Below are 17,767 nucleotides of genomic sequence, written 5' to 3'. Positions count from 1 at the left end.
CATACATCATCTCAATGTTATGGCAAAATAAATCTATAGACTTTCCAGCTTCAAATTCTTTTTTTCTGAAATTTAGGGCCTGGCTTGTGTTGGCTCTCCATTTTGGCTTCTTTTGGAGAATTTTACTGTCTGTTCTACACCTTTACCCAGTAGCATTTCTCCAGATCAAATATGTCAAGAGAAGACTGGCTTCAATTAGCATTTTTAATTTATATTTTATAGTGTGTTGTTTTGTTAAAAGAACCAGAACAAAGGCGGTACGAGCTGGCACAGCTAGTTAGTTGCCAGCAGACAATTTAATTACAATCCTTGAAGACTATTTCTTCGTTGTTTCTCAACCACTTTATATTTTTTGTGGATAATTTTGAAGAAAACGCTCTCAAACTAAATATAAGTGTTTGTTTTTTACACCTGATTGCTGATTTTGGGGTAGTGGGCGTAGAAGAAACTGGTGTGTACAGCTGCATTATTTTATGTTTGTTCATTATTGCCATCTGTAAGAGGAATTCGCGACCCATGTTTAATGTACCCAAAGCCAACAGCACCCATCTAAGAATTGTGATTGCTTTGAAGTCCTCCATCCTCATTTAGGCCCAAGCTCTTACCCTGCAGTGGTGGAATTGAAATTGTTGCTGTGATATAAATTCCTATTTTGTCTGTGACTACTGTGAGTCCAGAATCAATCTCAGTATGGGCGTCCATGAATATCTGTAAATAAAGAGACAGTCTGCCTGGACTATACAAACTACAGTAACACATTGTCCATAGTGGTGGAATTCCTTAGTTCTTTCCTATTAAAATTCTACCTGAACTAATGCTTCTTCAGACATCTATCTTGCAGGTTAGGAAATCCACCTAGTTGTTCCCTCCCCACCTTGATGAATCCTTCTCCTCATCTTCTTCTTCTATGGAGTTGTTGTCTTTTTCCTATTTTGCTCTTTCCCAGTATCAATGTTCCCTAATTCTTATCAGCTTAACCCAATTTTCTTAATGTCACTCCTCCCTCCCTTTCATACACTCCTCTCATCCGCTGTATTCTGTCTCTCTCGTCTAGTTTATCCTATGTTCCTCATACCATCTAGGAAGGATCTCTGGGCCTCATTACAATGCTGACAGTCAGATCGCTGACAGATTATCGGTGGCGGTCCGACCGCCGCCAGCCCTTCGGTCTGACGCTGCATTATGATCTTGGACCCACAGCTGTCGGATGCAACACCTCCACCTCTACCAGGATTATAGATCCCAGTGGTGTGTTAGTCGGAGAAGTGTTCAGAATAGCAGCGGTGCCGAGGCAGGCACCGCTGTCGGGAATATGATATCCCTTTCCGACAGCCTTTTCAGGGTGGGAATACCACAATGAAAAGGTTGTCGGAAAAGTATCAGGGCCGCCTGACAGGGGCCCAGCCATTGTAGGGCAATGGAGAGTGTCCCTGGGGGCACATTTAGTACCCCCACTGAGCTCTGTGCACCATATGCCATGCACGGTATAGTGCATGGCACACGGCGCTCGAACGTGTTGCACATCAGCGGCATGAGCTACGACCCTTTTCCATGGCCGCAGCATGCCCCTGCCACGGTACCTAACATTTTTCGGCCGCCAGCCCTTCAGTCAAATCGAAATATGGTGGTCGGACTGCTGCATGCTCGTCGGGCAGTCTCTTGACCAATGCAATAGCGGCTGGTGGTTCGGCCGCCCGACATCATTATGAGGCTCTCTGTTTTTCTGGCATGTTGACTTCGCAACGATTGGAATGCACATACATTCAAAATAATTCTCCTTACAAGGCTACACACATAAAATCTACTTGTTCAGTAACAATTATTTTGTGATTTCCACAATGTTCTGTGGATACCTATATATGCCACTCTCCTCTCTCTGCTATTCATCTTGATTGTACCTGCACTCACTCCTGTACTGATTACTTTGCGCACAGACCATTCTGAACAATTCATATTTCGCTGAGTGGTCTACGGGGGCCTATGTAGATTATAGGCCAGATTTATCAAGATGTGACACAACTCAACGCAGCAAGACAACTTGCTGCACTGCACCAATATTTACTAACATATGGTGCATTCCTGCTGTCTGCGTTGGCACACTTCCGTCTTTAGAGGCGTTTTCCTCTTTTAAGTGTGTTGCAGAATGCAGCACACTTTGAAAGAGGAAAAAACTAGGATAAATAAAGATATTTTTCCTCATTATGCATCCTGTGGGAAGGCATACCATTTTGACGCATTCCCAGGTTTACTAGTGTTATCAAATCTAGGATTGCACCAAAATGCATGGGTGGTAACACCCACTCTCCACCCATGTAACGCCTTCTTGGCACAGAGTAACCAAGACAGCGACTTATGCTGCCTTGTGTTACTCCAGATTTACCAAGCCACAGTGGCTTTGGGTGGCTTGGTAAATCCCACATAAGGGCTTGTGTTGTCCTTGCTCCACCCAGGGCCGGACTGGGAACCGCAACCGGCCCTGGCAAAGTGCTCGGCCGGCCCACCGGGGGGCAAGCTCTTCTTTGCCGGGGCCGGTTTTCAGTTTTCGGCTGATTTTTGTACGGGCCGATTTTGCAGCTATGCTGCAAAAACGGCCCTGTAACAAAAACGTCCCCCAGGGGCACTAAAACGGCCCTCCACCCGTGCAGCGCACCGGGGATTGCCCGGTGCCCGCTATGGCCAGTCCGGCCCTGGCTCCACCTTGCGTGACGAAAGGGCAATCGAACCCCTTGATAACTCATGCCCGAGTTTTTACCTATTATGGTCTTGTGTTATATTAAATGCATTTGTAAGTACCATCTGCATGGCTATGTAGTGCTTTCAGAATCTGGGTGCCCTTTTTATATCTGAACTTCTCATCAACTGGAGTCAAAGTGTGCATATCAAACCCATTGCAATGCTCTACTTTGATGATTCCTGCTGTCCCTTGTAATTTTACAGAAATTGACCACGTATCAATCTCTACCAAACCTCTTACTATTCCGTTTATCTACAACCTTCAACATCACACAGGCCAACCCCCTTACCCAAAATCTCAGTTCTCGTGACTGTTGTGAGCTCCCTAATTGTGATAATAATTTTTCCTGGTTGCCCCTAATGTTTACCGCATTGCACAACTTTCTGACCTATCATTTCCCTATGTTCTGTCAGTGGTACCATGGTGTTTAGGGCTCTGGTATTCTTTCCATACATAAAAAATACAAAATAAATATATAAATCAGGTTAAAAAGCTTTGAGCAGTCTTCGTGTTTCTCAGAGTTGCTTCTGTGTTACTCCAGTCAAGGGAAGAAGTCAAATTGCAAATAAAAAAATGTGCAACGTTTATTAAAATTCCATATCCCTCTATTACTTGAAGTGCATATGCCTTTACAAATATACAAACAGCTAAAAGGTCTATAAATGTTAATAGAGCAGGTGGTTGCCATTTCCAGATTATAATTCAATGTGTTATGGTGTCCCAGGCAACATACTGTAATATACCGTGCTCGGAGTTTTCTTAATGATAACATGTATACATTTTTCTGGTAAGTTAGTTTCCCAATGTCTTTCAAATTCAAATTTTGAAGTGGACAAGCCAGTGAACAGCTTTAACCACGTGAAGCCTTTCACTATATACATTTTCTTGAAAATGGCATTTCCATCTGGAAAGTGTAATAACGAATGTGAGTAAAGAAGGTCTGCTGTTTAAAAGTTTTTTTTTTTCTCAGTGCCGATTATTTCGAAAAAGCAGGAGGTTACATTATAAATTCCATCTCTTAAATATTATCTTTTCCTTCGCGCGTGGCTCCGGGCTGTTTCTTCTCCCCTGAATACTATATACAAACATTTACACAGTTTCTTTACAGGAGTGACTCGGTGACCTTTGGAGCTGGCCATTAGGAGCCCTTATCGCAGGTCCCACATGCAGGGATCTCTCCATCTTTGGCAAGTCACTTCATCAAAGTATTGCTCAGGGTACATTCCTCGGGGTACGAGGCGAGGCTCTGTGACCTTCAAAGCGCGCCAATCACTCCTTCACACGTCTTTGCGTTCGAGTGGAAGCTGCCAACGGCCTCGGGTCCGTTCCACTCCACTGGCGCTCTGTAAAGAGGGGTCTTGCCCACGTCACCGGTGAGCACTCCAAGTGCTGGCCCCGCTCGGCGACCCCACTTGAGGGGGCCGGGGCGCCTTTGATGTGACGCAGCCAGAAAGGGTCCGGAAGAGCCTCGGATGGCTGCGCGTGAAGACAGGGTGGAGGGCATCGTTGCGTGGGCAAAGCAGTCCCGAAGCCTTCCCGCGAGTTCTGCTGCTGCTTTTTCTCTTCCATTCTTTGTCTTGGGCGTGCATCTGGAAGAAATATAAACAAGTGTGTTGAAAGAAAACCGTGTATTCTTGTTTATCGTTACAAGGTATGGGGGTATTTGTGAAAAGTGAACATAGGTTTCTCCGGGGTTGCATTTCCAGATCCGTGTCGGCCCGGGTGGAACCCTAGAAGTATGCAATTGCAGGATAATTTGTTTCTGTGAAGTTCTTTAGACTGTCAGTCACCCACTAATTTAGTGGGTGACTGACACTGCTTTTTCAATATTACACACCCTGTTGTATTGATTGTATTGAAACTCTATATGAAAGTGCCTGGCAGAGCACGTTCTTTTTTTGCATTTGCTCAAATGCACTGACACTCCTGGAGAGTGAGTCTCACCGTAACTGTAGCTTAAGTTTTTATAGATTCCCCCTCCCCCCCCACTCCACCCAGAACTAATCCCTCGAGTTACCTGACAATTTATCATTTTAATCCTTAAATTAGAGACATTTATTAATAATCGCCCTAAAGTAGGGAGTCGCAAAATTGGAGGGCAAAAGGAATGCATATCTAGCCCATAAGACTATTTTAGCCTTCAAAAAAATTTTTGCAAATGTGGTGATAAAAACCTACCGGTCTGGAAGTTATGGCCCAGACTTACTAACATTTTTGAGTTGTGGCTGTGCCGCTCTGTTGGTGAAGCCACAAGACAAAATGTTAGTCGTGATTTATAAAGTTAGCGTCATCGTGCCCAGCATTTTAAAACAAAATGTGACTAAACGAGTAGAAATATAGCTTCCTGCACAAAAACAATCCTGGCCACAAAATAGGCAGCCTTGCAATATGACACAAGGGTGCCTGCGTTGGCAGCACGGGGAGAGGTTAACAGCAGCATATCTTTGTAAATATGGCGCCATTCAGCTCCCTCCTGTTCCTACTGTGCAGTGCAGTAACTTCACTTTTAGTAAATCTGCTCCAAAATATTTTTTGACTGGCTCATTATTGTTCCTATATTGAATATTTTCCTGTCACCTCCATAATCATGCATTTCATATGTAGCTTTGACAATCAGAACAAAATACAGGGCCAGCTGCAACCTTGCCAGACAATAAACGTGGTTGGTTGTGCTTCCTCTCCTGTGTAAAGCCCTTATAGTGTTTTCTTACACGAAAAAGGCTGCTAATACGTCCTACAGTTTACAGCCCCATAAAGGCCTGCTCTGCCTTGAACACAACACATCCCAGAAACAACTAGTCTCTCCTGCACCCAATCCAGTCGTCTGATGTACCTGCTGTGGTTTGTACATTTGTTGAATCCCCCCCCTCCCCCAAGCAGGCAGTCAGTGTTGTGCCTTCAACCCCATAAGAAAATACCTTGGAATGTATTACAGAAGCGCCCCTAGGATACCACAGGAGTTTGCACCCATTTAACGAGTTCCAAGGAAAGTTCCATATTACAGAACAGGAACTTCCATATCAAAGAACAGGCCACGGATACTTGTGTGGCTCCGTCTGTAATACGGAAAATGGGGGTGCACATTTTGCACCCATGTGATCTCGGGCGGTGTTGCTTCATTTGCATGGGGCATGCCTGAATGAAAATGAGGGAACACCTTTACCAAGACACTCGTGTCAAATTACTGAAGCAGCCACAATGGAAGACAGGCTGTCTGGAGGCACACTGACTGTGCACCATATAGAAAGAGGTGGACAGTCGGACAGATTTAATAAAAACTCACGCAACGCAGCACAGAAGCTAAAGTTACTGTGTTGCAAGAGAGGGAGAGAGCAGAAAAGCACTATATCTACTAAGATAGCCAAGATGCCATGCAAACACATTTACACCATAGTGCAAAGATGACAGCATCAGGTCTAGCATATATTTGGCACTGGAAAGGTTCCCCTGCAGGACAAAATACTATCCCTCAACAAACTTTAAAATCGTGTAGTGAAGGACACATGCAAAGTCAGAAAAGTTTGGAGATAATAACACATTTCTCCTTTTAATGCCTACCTCAGAAAGGCATTCTATTTTAAGACCAAGCTTGTCTATTATTGTTAGTACATAGGGCTTTGCATCAAAAACCATGGGTAGTTTCATGGGTGATCCTAAGTACCATGCATGGACTCTTCCTTGACACAAAGTAATGAGAAGAAACATTTTAGACACCTTTCCAGAGCAAAACAAGCTTTGTGCTGGTATGTAAATCTCAAATAAACATTTTGTGCTTGTTTGCATTGCTTTTTTATGCAACCCCAGCACAAAATGTTAGTAAATCTAACTCTTAGGTGACTCTTTAGTAGTACCTCTTGTGGGGAGCAGAGTGTCCTTGGGACCCCCGAGGCATCCGCTCATAGGTGGTTACATTCAGGCACTGCACCCTTCTATGGGTCATCCTTGCCCAGCTCTTCAGAATCATGCCATCAAGTTTCAGTGAAAAACTGAGCAGCAGTTCGAGTTTCCACCTTTGCTGGTGACAACACGTTTTTTTGTAGTACAACGCACAGCCCTGGTCTGTGCTGGGCACACTTGGGATGCAGCGCCAGCAAGAGCACAAAAAAGTGTGCTTCAGATTGTGTGCTTTGGTGTGGTGGGCATAGGTCTGCTGGAAAGCAGAATTAACTCCAGCAAGCATGAACGATCTATGGAGTGCAGTGGACTTGCACACCTTAAAATAATACGGTAACTTAGCTCGTGATGTTGAAAAACCTCAAATACAACTCTTTGAGGGTAAGTGGACCTTGAGAACCCTGCACTTTCCCAGCTAACGTATGCTTACACTGATGCTTCAGCTACACCCACAAACTTTTGTGTCATCCTGGAAAGATGGATGACAAAAGACCCATCCATTAAAAAAAAGGCAACATCACATTTTAATTTACAAGTAATGGGCGGTCTCCTTTAAACAGGGAGCATATAGCTGCGGGTCTTGTAATAATTGCTTATCCGGAATCCAATTGCTCCCATAAAACATGCTCTACATTCTGCAGCTAGTATAGCAACCAGAGGACTGGAACACCGTTGTTAGCAATACAATAAAATAAAGGTTAGAAGGGGTTGATAATTGCCTGTAAAGAGGGTCTCATGCTGGAAGCTATTCTAAATTAGAACAGATTTACTGATATTTGTAGCTTTTTCGCAAAACAAGAGTGCAATTGTTCCATCCTAAAGCAAATTCTAATTTCGTTTTGGCAAAATATAACCTTCCACCCCCTCTGATGGTTCCTTGGAGGGAGGCACCGTATTGACATACATCAACCCAAAAACGTTTTTAAAAACCTTTCCAATGCCCACCAATACTATTTTCATTGTACCCTTTGCACCTGCAATACCAGGGGACTGACTACAGGTTTAGGTACCCTGTAGTCAGGGTACCCACCTGATTTAACGATACCATGGGATAAGTTATTTATGGGGCACAATAAATAACACCTATTACGAGTCTGTGGGGAATGACATGCAGATTGTTCTGATCAATGCGCCAAATCCTCATGCTACTGTAAATACAGTGGGCCTCATTTATGAAGTTCTACCAGCTCTATTCCGCTGCCGGAACATCACTTTTTTAACGTTCTGGTTGAGCAATGTGCCACTGGCATATTTATACGGCCACATAAAGCCACGTTTCGTGATTTTTCATGGCCTTACAACTATGTGCCCCTTTCACGCAGAAAACTGCATGAAGGGGCATGCCATGGGTGTTGCTGGGGGAGTTCCCAGCAACATCCATGGCTTTTTGACACTGCCCCAGATATACAAAAATCGTAAGTTTGAGGCAGCACCAAAAACTTACACCTCCCCAGGGGAGGTGTACGGGAGGCACAACAATATTTCTCCTCATTTTTCCTTTTTCTATGTGTGCTGCATTCTGCAACACACATAGAAAGGAAAAAGCCTCTTGTGATTATTTTTGTGCAGGAAGGTGTCCCTTCTTGCACAAAAATAATCATCCCCTCAACTCAGGAACACTTGCACCATGGTGCAAAGGTGCCTGCGTTGGCATACGGCAGCCCATTGTGCGCTTGGCGCTTGGCAAACGGAGAGAAATGCGCCGTATCTGATAGATACGGTGCATTCTTGACCTTTTCTTTTGCTGTAGGGCAGTGCCGCAGGAAGGCCTGCACTGTCTTGCGGCAAAACCTCATAATGAGGCCCCGTATGCTTTACCCCATTAAATTGCGGCGGGAATTACCTGCTGAAATTTAACGAAGGTGGAGGTATTTACCAGCTCGTAATTCTGACCTAGCATAAACAGGGGTTTGCACAGGGATTGGAATATAAAGAACAACTAGTAAACAAGCATTAGGTTGCAGATTTTCTGTGGTAACACTGGGTTACAAAAAGATAATTTATTAGCATAACAGTTCATGTCTTATGCCACAGAATTTTAGGACAACAGTGGGTCTGAAAAGTAATTCACGTTGTTTGTTTCACAAGTGGCCCCGGGTCTTGGCACGTGGCAGAGAGCTGTGCTGTGAGGCATTATTCTGCAATGGTCATGCATGAGGATCCGTGCAGCCTGGGGCTCTGCATGAGCCACTTCTAGGAGTGCCACATTCTATACAGCGCCATTGCTGTCTTCCAGGAGCTACCTCCTGCAGACGGTGGGGCTGGTGAGACAATGCAGGCTCTCTACGGTTGATTAATTTGCTTTAACTGGGCAGGTTAAACACTCCCCAGGTGATTAAATGGCCTGAAGTTGATTCTCGTGGTGAGAGCCTGCCCAGCACCCATTGAAAAGAGGCAAAGAGTACAAATGTCTAACCGGGCAATCAAGCAAAACATTCACCATGGTTTCAATTAGAATAAACCAGACTTTTAATTCTAATCTAACCATGATATGAGGGATACTGATGTTTATCAGAGCGCAATTCATTCAAGCAGCTGTAAAGTTAGAATGGTTAACTGGATGGGTCTTTGGCCCCAGCATAGGAGTGCCCAGGGGGTTATCAAACAGCCCTTTGCCACCCACACATGGGTTTTCCAGTTCTGTGATTTCCTTTTACAAATCACTGTTTCCGGGTGAAGTTGCCCCATTTGTGAGGTAGAAGATGACCAAGATTGAAAGTCAAGGATTTCTGTTAAATGAAGGTCCAGCACAGGAAAAGCGGCGCTACGGTGACGCGTAGTTGTGTGGTACTTCTAGCCTTTAAGTCTCACCCCCCTTATGGTACTTTATCCTTATAAAGTTCGGTTGTAAATAAATAATGGCTCAGTAGAATTATCCTCTAAATAATTGTATATGCAAGGTGGTTGAGAGCCCTGGTTTATTACTTAAATGCTCTGTTGTTCCAGTAATACATATAGGTCATTTCTTGGCGTCAGGGTCACTTTACCTGATGTTATTAAACTGCTATGGAGTGTGCTTTACCTTTGTACTTCTCTTTTCACAGGGGCTACCATTATCCAGCCTGGAAAGTGCATTACCAACATATTTAGAAAATTGATCTGTAATTTACACCTTTAGGGATTTACAAACACAAATATCTATGAACCATTCTCTTAGATAGTTTGTTGACAAACTGCAATGTTAGATTTAACATTTACACTCGAATATTCACATGTATTATGAGGAAATGTAGGTGACTGAGTGAGATGATTGCTAATGAGGCTTGAGCCCAAGTCCCTGAAATTTATCGTCACCTCCGAGGCCATCCTAGCTACACCAGACTCTGTGCTTTTGGTTAACCAGTCAATAAAAATTAATTGGGCATTAGAGGAGGCTATTTGCTTATATTTCCACAAAGGCTATACATAATATACAAGTTAAACCAAGTTCAGAACACTGGTAGTAACTTGGGGTCATACAGTAAGTTATGAAAGGGTTGAGCAAAAGTTGACTGAGCCCACCTCCCCCCACTTTAACGAATCATATGTGTGTGGCAGTGAAGCCAGTGGATGCTGGGAGTCAATAACATAAAAACATGCAAAACAGAAGAGGCACTCTGAAGTAATTTTATCAAATTGATCTCAGAGGTGCAAGACGGGCGACAGTGCAGTGAAAGGAGCCAGTGAAAGTTATTGTTACTGCAGAAAGCAAAAACCAAAAAAACACACACGATTTTAAACCCCTCTACCTCGTTTTCTAGAAATCAAATCCCTAAATTGACAAAGATTAGTCTTTGACAGAGATTCCATAAAAATAGATATTCAAAGCCTAAAGTAACTGCTCCTTCATCCTCTTGCCATTGTGTCTTACAGCCTGACAAGCACAATAACCAGGGTCACCGTGTGCTATGGCTCAAAATGTTCCTATCTGTGAATCATAAGGAGGGCACAAAGATATGATTTCATTCCAGTGTCAATCTTTGATCTGTGGATTTTTTCCCCCCAGTTTTTTATAGAGCACGGACTTGACCTGAGGGTTTCGGGTATCGGAGCACTTTACATGAGCACCTGTTGCGTTACACAAGGACACATTAATTTTTGTTAGGCACGGGGAGATTAAGTGATTTGCTAAGAATCACAGGATGTTGAGCGTCATTGCTGACACTCGAACCCAGTTCCCTAGATTTGAGGTTGACCCCCCTAGTGGTTAGACCACATCCTCTGCCTTCATCATTGAGTACACAGTTAAACGTTTCTAGTAGAGTGATGTTGCATGAAGAGTCTGACTGTGAACACTGGGAAGATGGATGAAGAAGCAGGTACCAACCTCAGAGAGTCTCTCTTGAATAGAGGTAAGCGCTTGCTAACTTTGTTAGGCCCCATTCATTTCACTGTCTCCTCTCACCCCCTAAATTCTTACTACAACATTCTTCTGTTCCCTCCTGTCCTTTCTTCCTCTCCCTTTATCTTTCCTGCTCACGCTCTCTCTTGCATCACTAGTTTGTACGTGATGCAAATGCACTGCTTTGTTGGACCTCAGATAGGAACCACATGTCCTACTGTGCATGAATTACCTACCCCCTTTGTTACCCCATGCTCTTGATGTTTTGAGGGAAAATCAAATGATGGTAGTAGTTGATGGAATGGTTTATTTGATAGTGTGCAGATAAAGTGAATATACACAGCCTGTTATTCTTATAGCCTTATAGTACGTGTGTGTGTATATATATATATATATATATATATATGTATATATATATACACACACACACACACACACACACACACATATATATACACACACACACACACACACACATTCATATGTATCTTTATGTAGTCATCTGGGTGCTTATGACTCTACAAGATGTGGTACATTGAATTCAAGTAAATATGACCTAAATGCACAGGCAGGTAAGTGGTTCCCTCCAGGCTCTTGTGACTGGTAGATTGGTGACACAAGTGTGTTTGGTTTTCCCTCTTTCCATAGTCCTTCCCGCTATTCAATCTATACTGTACCCTCACTTATACTGTGGAGTCCTTCCCGCTTTTCAATCTATACTGTACCCTCACTTATACTGTGGAGTCCTTCCCGCTATTCAATCTATACTGTATCCTCACTTATACTCTGGAGTCCTTCCCGCTTTTCAATCTATACTGAACCCTCACTTATACTGTGGCTGTCTGCGGTCTGAGAAGCAAACACCAAGACTCTCTGACACTGATATCCATGCTTGCCAGCACGTTTGCTCAAATACAACCCTCTGCTCTTCTAAATCTGCTCACTGCTTCTCAGTCTTTGATGCGGTCACTTGGTGCTCGCAGTGGATCTACTACAGGATTGATCACACACACTAATAATATACAAAAATGTGTCCTTCTTCATTGGTCTTCTGTGTGTGTAACTGAGGTCAGAGGTGAGTTATACTAAACTGGCCATTTGAAAATATGCTGTATGTAGCAGGTCACTGGAGTTCAAGTCTGCATAGACATCAAGTTGCTGATGCTTGTTCTGTAAAATGGCTTTGTCACTGCTTTTTTTAATAGGTTTATTAATGCACACTGTGGACATTTCCTTCCCATCTCTTCGCCAACATCCCATCACCAATCTGATTTCAGTGTCATAGCAAAGAAAACACCCCCCAAATCCCCAGTTGGGTATTAAAAGGCAGTAAGAATTGATGTACATTGGGCTCCTTTCGCCATTGGGCTCCGGTGCTGCTGCACCTGGTGCACCAATTATAGCTACACCCCTATTTCTCCAGCAGTCCTTTGTAAACCTCTCATTTATTCAGGAAAGAAAAGCTTGAAAAACTGAAAAATCCAAAACGTTATTTACCAAAGACTGCATGGAACCCTCGGATCCAAACAGCAGAAAGCTGTCTCAACTCTGCTGTGGTAGACATTTCCGAAGTTATCTGCACCATAGAATCGGTCTGAGGCCAGAACATATGGTTTGGGAAAACGTAAAAGATCTCTTCTGAAAGGGCAACACGTCACTGATTACATAGACCGTGCGCAGGTGTGGCTCCCGCGACCCCATCTGAATGGGTCCTGCCTGCGTGTGAAGCATGCTGCAGTCACTTATGTATATTGATAACGAGCAGACCCCTGCAGCGAGGCGTAACTCGACCCCTCCACTGAGGTGGTGGGCAGATTGTACAACACACATACACGCGGAGATGGAACAGGCCAGGCTCGGGAAAATCTATTTACACAGTCTTTGCAGAAATCATCACAATATATAAATCCATAGTAAACCGAGACCAAGCAAATCAGGGGCGCGGTTAGTACGCAGCAAAATGTAATGTTTTACGCGCATGTTTCCCATCGCCTGCGTAGTTTATCCTAAACAACCCACCCAGAATTTCCAGCCGGCGGCGAAGGAAGAGTGTAGATTTCAGTCTTTATAACACTTTGTTTAGAAAGTTAGTTAGCTCAGCTGGTTAATGCACCAGCTTGGTGGGGTGTCTGTGTAAACTGAGGACATGGGAGTAATTCCAGACAAATGCCTGGTTGCGGTTTTAGGGGCACGTATAAATAAAAATAAAAACCTGCGTCTGATCTGTAAAGTTGCCATAAAGTTAAGCTCGTGCCCATAGGGCGCCTCGGTTACCTCAGGGGAAGGGCACGCGGGAATGCAGCGGCAGGCACCTCCTCAGGGAACAGTTGTGCCGGTGCAGCCTGCGGCGGTGGCCGGGGTTCACTGAAACGAGAAGAGGAAAGAAAGAAGCCAGGTTACTTCAAGATGGCACGGCGTGATTTCCATAAATTATTCCCCCTGTGCAGATGGAGCCTGATACACCCCGCCCCCGCGCCCCGCCACCCCCAGCAATTGAAGCGCAATCTGCATTCTATCTTCTGAAGCTTTGTCCAAGAAACAAGCAGCGACGAGGCCTCCTTTGATGCCCGACAAGATCTGTTCTCGGTGCGGCCATTAAATGCGTGGGAGGTCAGGCCGGGGCCTGTGGGAGCGCCGGGAGTGGGCCACTGCACTGGGCGAACGGTGGCCCTCTCCCTCCAGCCAGGGGAGATTGGGAATTTGGATGATTTGGGTGCGAGGTGATTGTTCTGAACAGAGTGACAACTAATAGATAACATGCTCACATTCTTAAGCTGTCTCTTTAGTCACATGACGTGACGTCACATGACGTTGCTGGCTCCCAAATACCTGTTTCAAAGCGCGTAAAGAACAGGGGGTGGTGAATACATGCATAGGCTTAAATGCAAAACATAACCCTGGTGCATACACTCTTGGCCCTGGAACTTGGAGATGCCTGGGCTGGGACACCAAAAAGGAAATGTGCGTACTCCTGGGAAAATCAGTGTACCTCCATTTGCCTCTAGCTATAAATGTTGATATTCAACATGTGTGGAAACTAACTACATGGTATGGTGTTCCAGCTGCATGCTCCCGTCCCCAGTAGCACGGAGTAAATGTCTCAACCAGTCCATGCAAGCCAGGCTGTGCAAGTGCAGCACTTTATGTCAAGGGCTCCTGCTACAATGTCTGTAAAAGTGGTCATGTACTGTGAATTCCTATAGTGCTTGCTACCCTGACAAGACATCAAAGCTCTCTGTGGGTGGGTAGTATTTTGCTCTGGGCGCCCACAGCTAGGGGCTTATTTATGAGACCCCTACGTCACTTTTGCACCACTAAAGATTTATAAGGCAATGCAAAGCCATCCTGTAGCTTTGAGTGGCCTCATAAATCACGAGTACTGCGATGAAGCGCAAATCGCCCTTAGTTTCTAGTACTCGCTTCAAGAATCTCGGCCAGTCCTATATTAAGCCACACTATTTATTATAAGTTGCTAGATATATTAAGCGCAGGCGGTGTACATACTACAGGAGCTTTGTTTTTTCTTGGTAATTGATGCAGATGTTTCAGTTTTGGATAAGTTCGCATTCTTGAGGGGTCTTTGTGATGCAGGGTTAAGTGGGGTGCATGCAGCCAAGTGTTTGCGCCTTGCAATAATTAACCGTCCTAGGGCCCTGTGTTGTCGAATGCTAGTGCTTTGAGTCCACAGTGTGTGCACGCAGGTGCTAACTGATGGAGAGGCTGCAGGAGGGCGCCATTTTGGATGCATCTGGGCTGTGCGCTGGGGCCGCCGCAGTGAACTCAGATGTAAAGTAGGTATTGAGCTGTTGATTTGAAGCCAGCGCCATTCACTTCTAATGGAGCAGATCAGTGATCGCCATTGACATGGATTCTTGGCTTAATTGAACTTTCAGGCTCACAAACAAGAAGTGCCGGGAAGCGGCCTGTGCAGGGCAGCCTTATCCCCGCCCCCTCCTCCCTCTTACCCTCCCCCACGAATAGGGGAGCAACCTGGGCGATAGGGGGTTTTCGTGGAACATACCAATTATATTTTGTTATCACAGCTTTCACACACACCTCACAGTATATCTGATGACGCGTTTATATTTGTAGCGCCTCATCCCGCACCTGTTCCGTTTCTAAGGTCTGTATATAAGGTGCATTTACAAAAGAGACGTTTTCGGTGCGCATATTAAGTTACATGTGTAATGTAATGTATCCTGGTGCTCCTGCAGAGCGCTTTAAAGCCATTGGGTCAATCAAGTTCGCGCTATACAAAAGTGCAAACGAAATTGTAAAACCTGTAGTAAAGCGGTATTAAATACATGGTAGAGTGTTTACAGCTCTCTTTGCGGGTGTCCCTGAGATAGCAGCGCATCTCGGGTCGGGGTGTGATGGGGGAGGCCTGCTTTACGTCGCCAGCACTTGTTGAGGACTCAGCAGCGCTCTTATCTCGCCCTAAGCCAGCGCTTCCATCTATCTTTGGCCAGCGGTGAAAGAAATCGCTCCACAGTGACACTTTAACCCCTGGTTTTCCGCATCCGTGATTAATGAGGCCCTAATCTGTTTTCTGTTTCCCTGATCGGCCGCGGAGTGCACTGTCCGGGTCGCATCTATCACTGGCGTGCGCGCGCTCCTGTCCCTGGGGCTGCAGGATCCGCTGGAGGTCCCTGAGGTGGGGTAATAAGTAACAGGGCAGCGGAGATATAATGCGGCTTGATGCCGCTCCCTACGCACTGCACAGACCCAGCACTGCACTGCACAGACCCAGCACTGCACAGAACCAGCACCGCACTGCACAGACCCAGCACTGCACAGACCCAGCACTGCACAGACGCAGCACTGCACAGACCCAGCACTGCACAGACCCAGCACTGCACAGAACCAGCACCGCACTGCACAGAACCAGCACCGCACAGCACAGACCCAACACTGCACTGAACCAGCACTGCACAGACCCAGCACTCCACTGCACATAACCAGCACCGCACTGAACCAGCACCACACTGCACAGACCCAGCACCGCACTGCACAGACCCAGCACCGCACTGCACGGACCCAGCCAGCACTGCACAGAACCAGCCAGCACTGCACATACCCTGCACATACCCAGCACTGCACTGCACAGAACCAGCACCGCACTGCACAGACCCAGCCAGCACTGCACATACCCAGCACTACACTGTATAGACCCAGCACTGCACTGCCTAGAACCAGCACTGCACAGACCCAGCCAGCACTGCATTGCACAGAACCAGCACCGCACTGCACAGACCCAGCACTGCACAGAACCAGCACTGCACAGAACCAGCACCGCACTGCACAGACCCAGCGAGGTCCCGCGATTGTCCCGCGCTCCCTACGGGTCCCTACAGACATTATCGAAGAACTTCGTCTCATACATCGATTGGAGCAGGACTCCAATCTGCATCTTAGAGCTATCGAATTCCAAAGTGGCTATTTATTTATTATTTATTTTTTGCAATTTTATATAGCCGCAACTCGACCCGGAGGTATTTGAGCGCTTTACACGTGCACCAGTTACATTACACAGGGACGCATTCATTTTTGGTAGGCACGGGTAGATTACGTGATTTGCCAAGAATCACAAGATGTTGAGCCGGACACAGAGACTCGAAGTTCGCTCCTCAGCGCCACAGTCTGCAACTCTATCCGAAAGGGAGGCACTTATTAAGTTTACGACTATAGCGCCCAAATGCAAACACGAGATATTTTACATTTTTTATTACTTGAAGTACATTTTACTAGTACCCATTACGTTTTAAGAAGGTGCCGCCCAGTATGTTTTCAAGTGCTCCCATTTTTGTACAGTAAAAGTAACAGACGCATGGAAATAGGGAAAATATGTCTATATCACCGACCGTCACACATGCTAACACACAAAAATTGCAAAGACGAGTTAGCTCTACGAGCGCGCAGCAGTTGCAAAGCAATAATGCCGTGAGCCCGGGTGCAAGCAAATACGGCAGCAAAATACTGTAATTATCTGGGTTCAATTGGCCTTTCATGCCTCGGTGTCACTGCACCTGCTGCACCAATGTATCTGCAGTACCGACATGTATGAACCTCCCTTCAAGGCACTAGCCACATTGAAAAGTATGCACGTGACGTGAAGACTTCCAGATGATAAATAACTCGTTATTGCAAAAAGGTCCTACCTGGTTTCTGTCCGTTAATAAACAGCGCGCCCACCAATATCCAAAGTAATATTGCAAAGAGCCTCTGGAGCTTCATTCTGCCGCCGGGGTGAACCCGTCAGTCCGCACAGTAGGAGAGGGTGGAGTGATCAGTCAGTCGGACGCAGGCAGGCAGGGTCCCGGCTCACGCAGAAGTGGGCTGCCCCGAGAGCGCTGCCAGCGTCAGGTTCCCGAGAGGTTAATAATTTCCCCGGACAAGTTACTCCTTTCTCTGTTCTGCGCTCAGTGCCTGCCTCTCGCCCCTCTCCCCCATTCTCTATACTTCGCCCTCCCACCCAGCCCCGCCCCCTACTTTACATAGATAAATAAGGGTGGGAAGGAAGGGGACAACCTGCGAGCGGGCGACTCTGTCAATGATGCACAGGCTGCGGGCTCGCCCCTTTCAAGGCAGAATATGTAAAACAAGCGCCGGGGCTGCCCCATTTGCAACTGTTAGAGATTGCACTGGCCGCGGAGCCCCGAAGCGGGGGGCGGTGGGGATGGCAGGAAGTGCATCTTTTGTTCCTCGCTGAAAGCTCCGGAGCGCACACACGCACTTACTTAAGAGGCCCAGGTGCCGCGGCAGTGGTGCTGCCTCGGCAACGCCCCCACCCATCTTCTCCGAACTAGCTGTAAAACGAA

General features: G+C 45.9%; 1 protein-coding gene across 1 annotated transcript; it reads right to left on the bottom strand.

The window, feature by feature from the left end:
* Positions 1 to 3,293: 3,293 nt before the first annotated feature.
* Positions 3,294 to 17,368, bottom strand: APELA (apelin receptor early endogenous ligand). Its single transcript, XM_078677018.1, has 3 exons — positions 17,108 to 17,368; positions 13,224 to 13,313; positions 3,294 to 4,323 (listed from the first exon to the last, which is right to left on the bottom strand). The coding sequence occupies exons 1-2, from the start codon at positions 17,181 to 17,183 to the stop codon at positions 13,225 to 13,227; spliced, it is 165 nt and encodes a 54-aa protein (XP_078533144.1). The 5' UTR covers positions 17,184 to 17,368; the 3' UTR covers positions 3,294 to 4,323; position 13,224.
* Positions 17,369 to 17,767: the final 399 nt, after the last annotated feature.

Source organism: Lissotriton helveticus, chromosome 2_1 (genome assembly GCF_964261635.1).
Source record: "Lissotriton helveticus chromosome 2_1, aLisHel1.1, whole genome shotgun sequence".
In the NCBI taxonomy this organism is placed as follows: Eukaryota; Metazoa; Chordata; class Amphibia; order Caudata; family Salamandridae; genus Lissotriton; species Lissotriton helveticus.
This window is presented reverse-complemented; position numbering and strand designations above follow the sequence as displayed.

Coding starts and splice junctions, on each gene's coding strand:
- APELA (XM_078677018.1), bottom strand. CDS start 17,183: ATGAAGCTCCAGAGGCTCTTTGCAATATTACTTTGGATATTGGTGGGC. Junction 13,314..17,107: donor TATTAACGGACAGAAACCAG/GTAGGACCTTTT, acceptor TTCTCGTTTCAG/TGAACCCCGGCCACCGCCGC.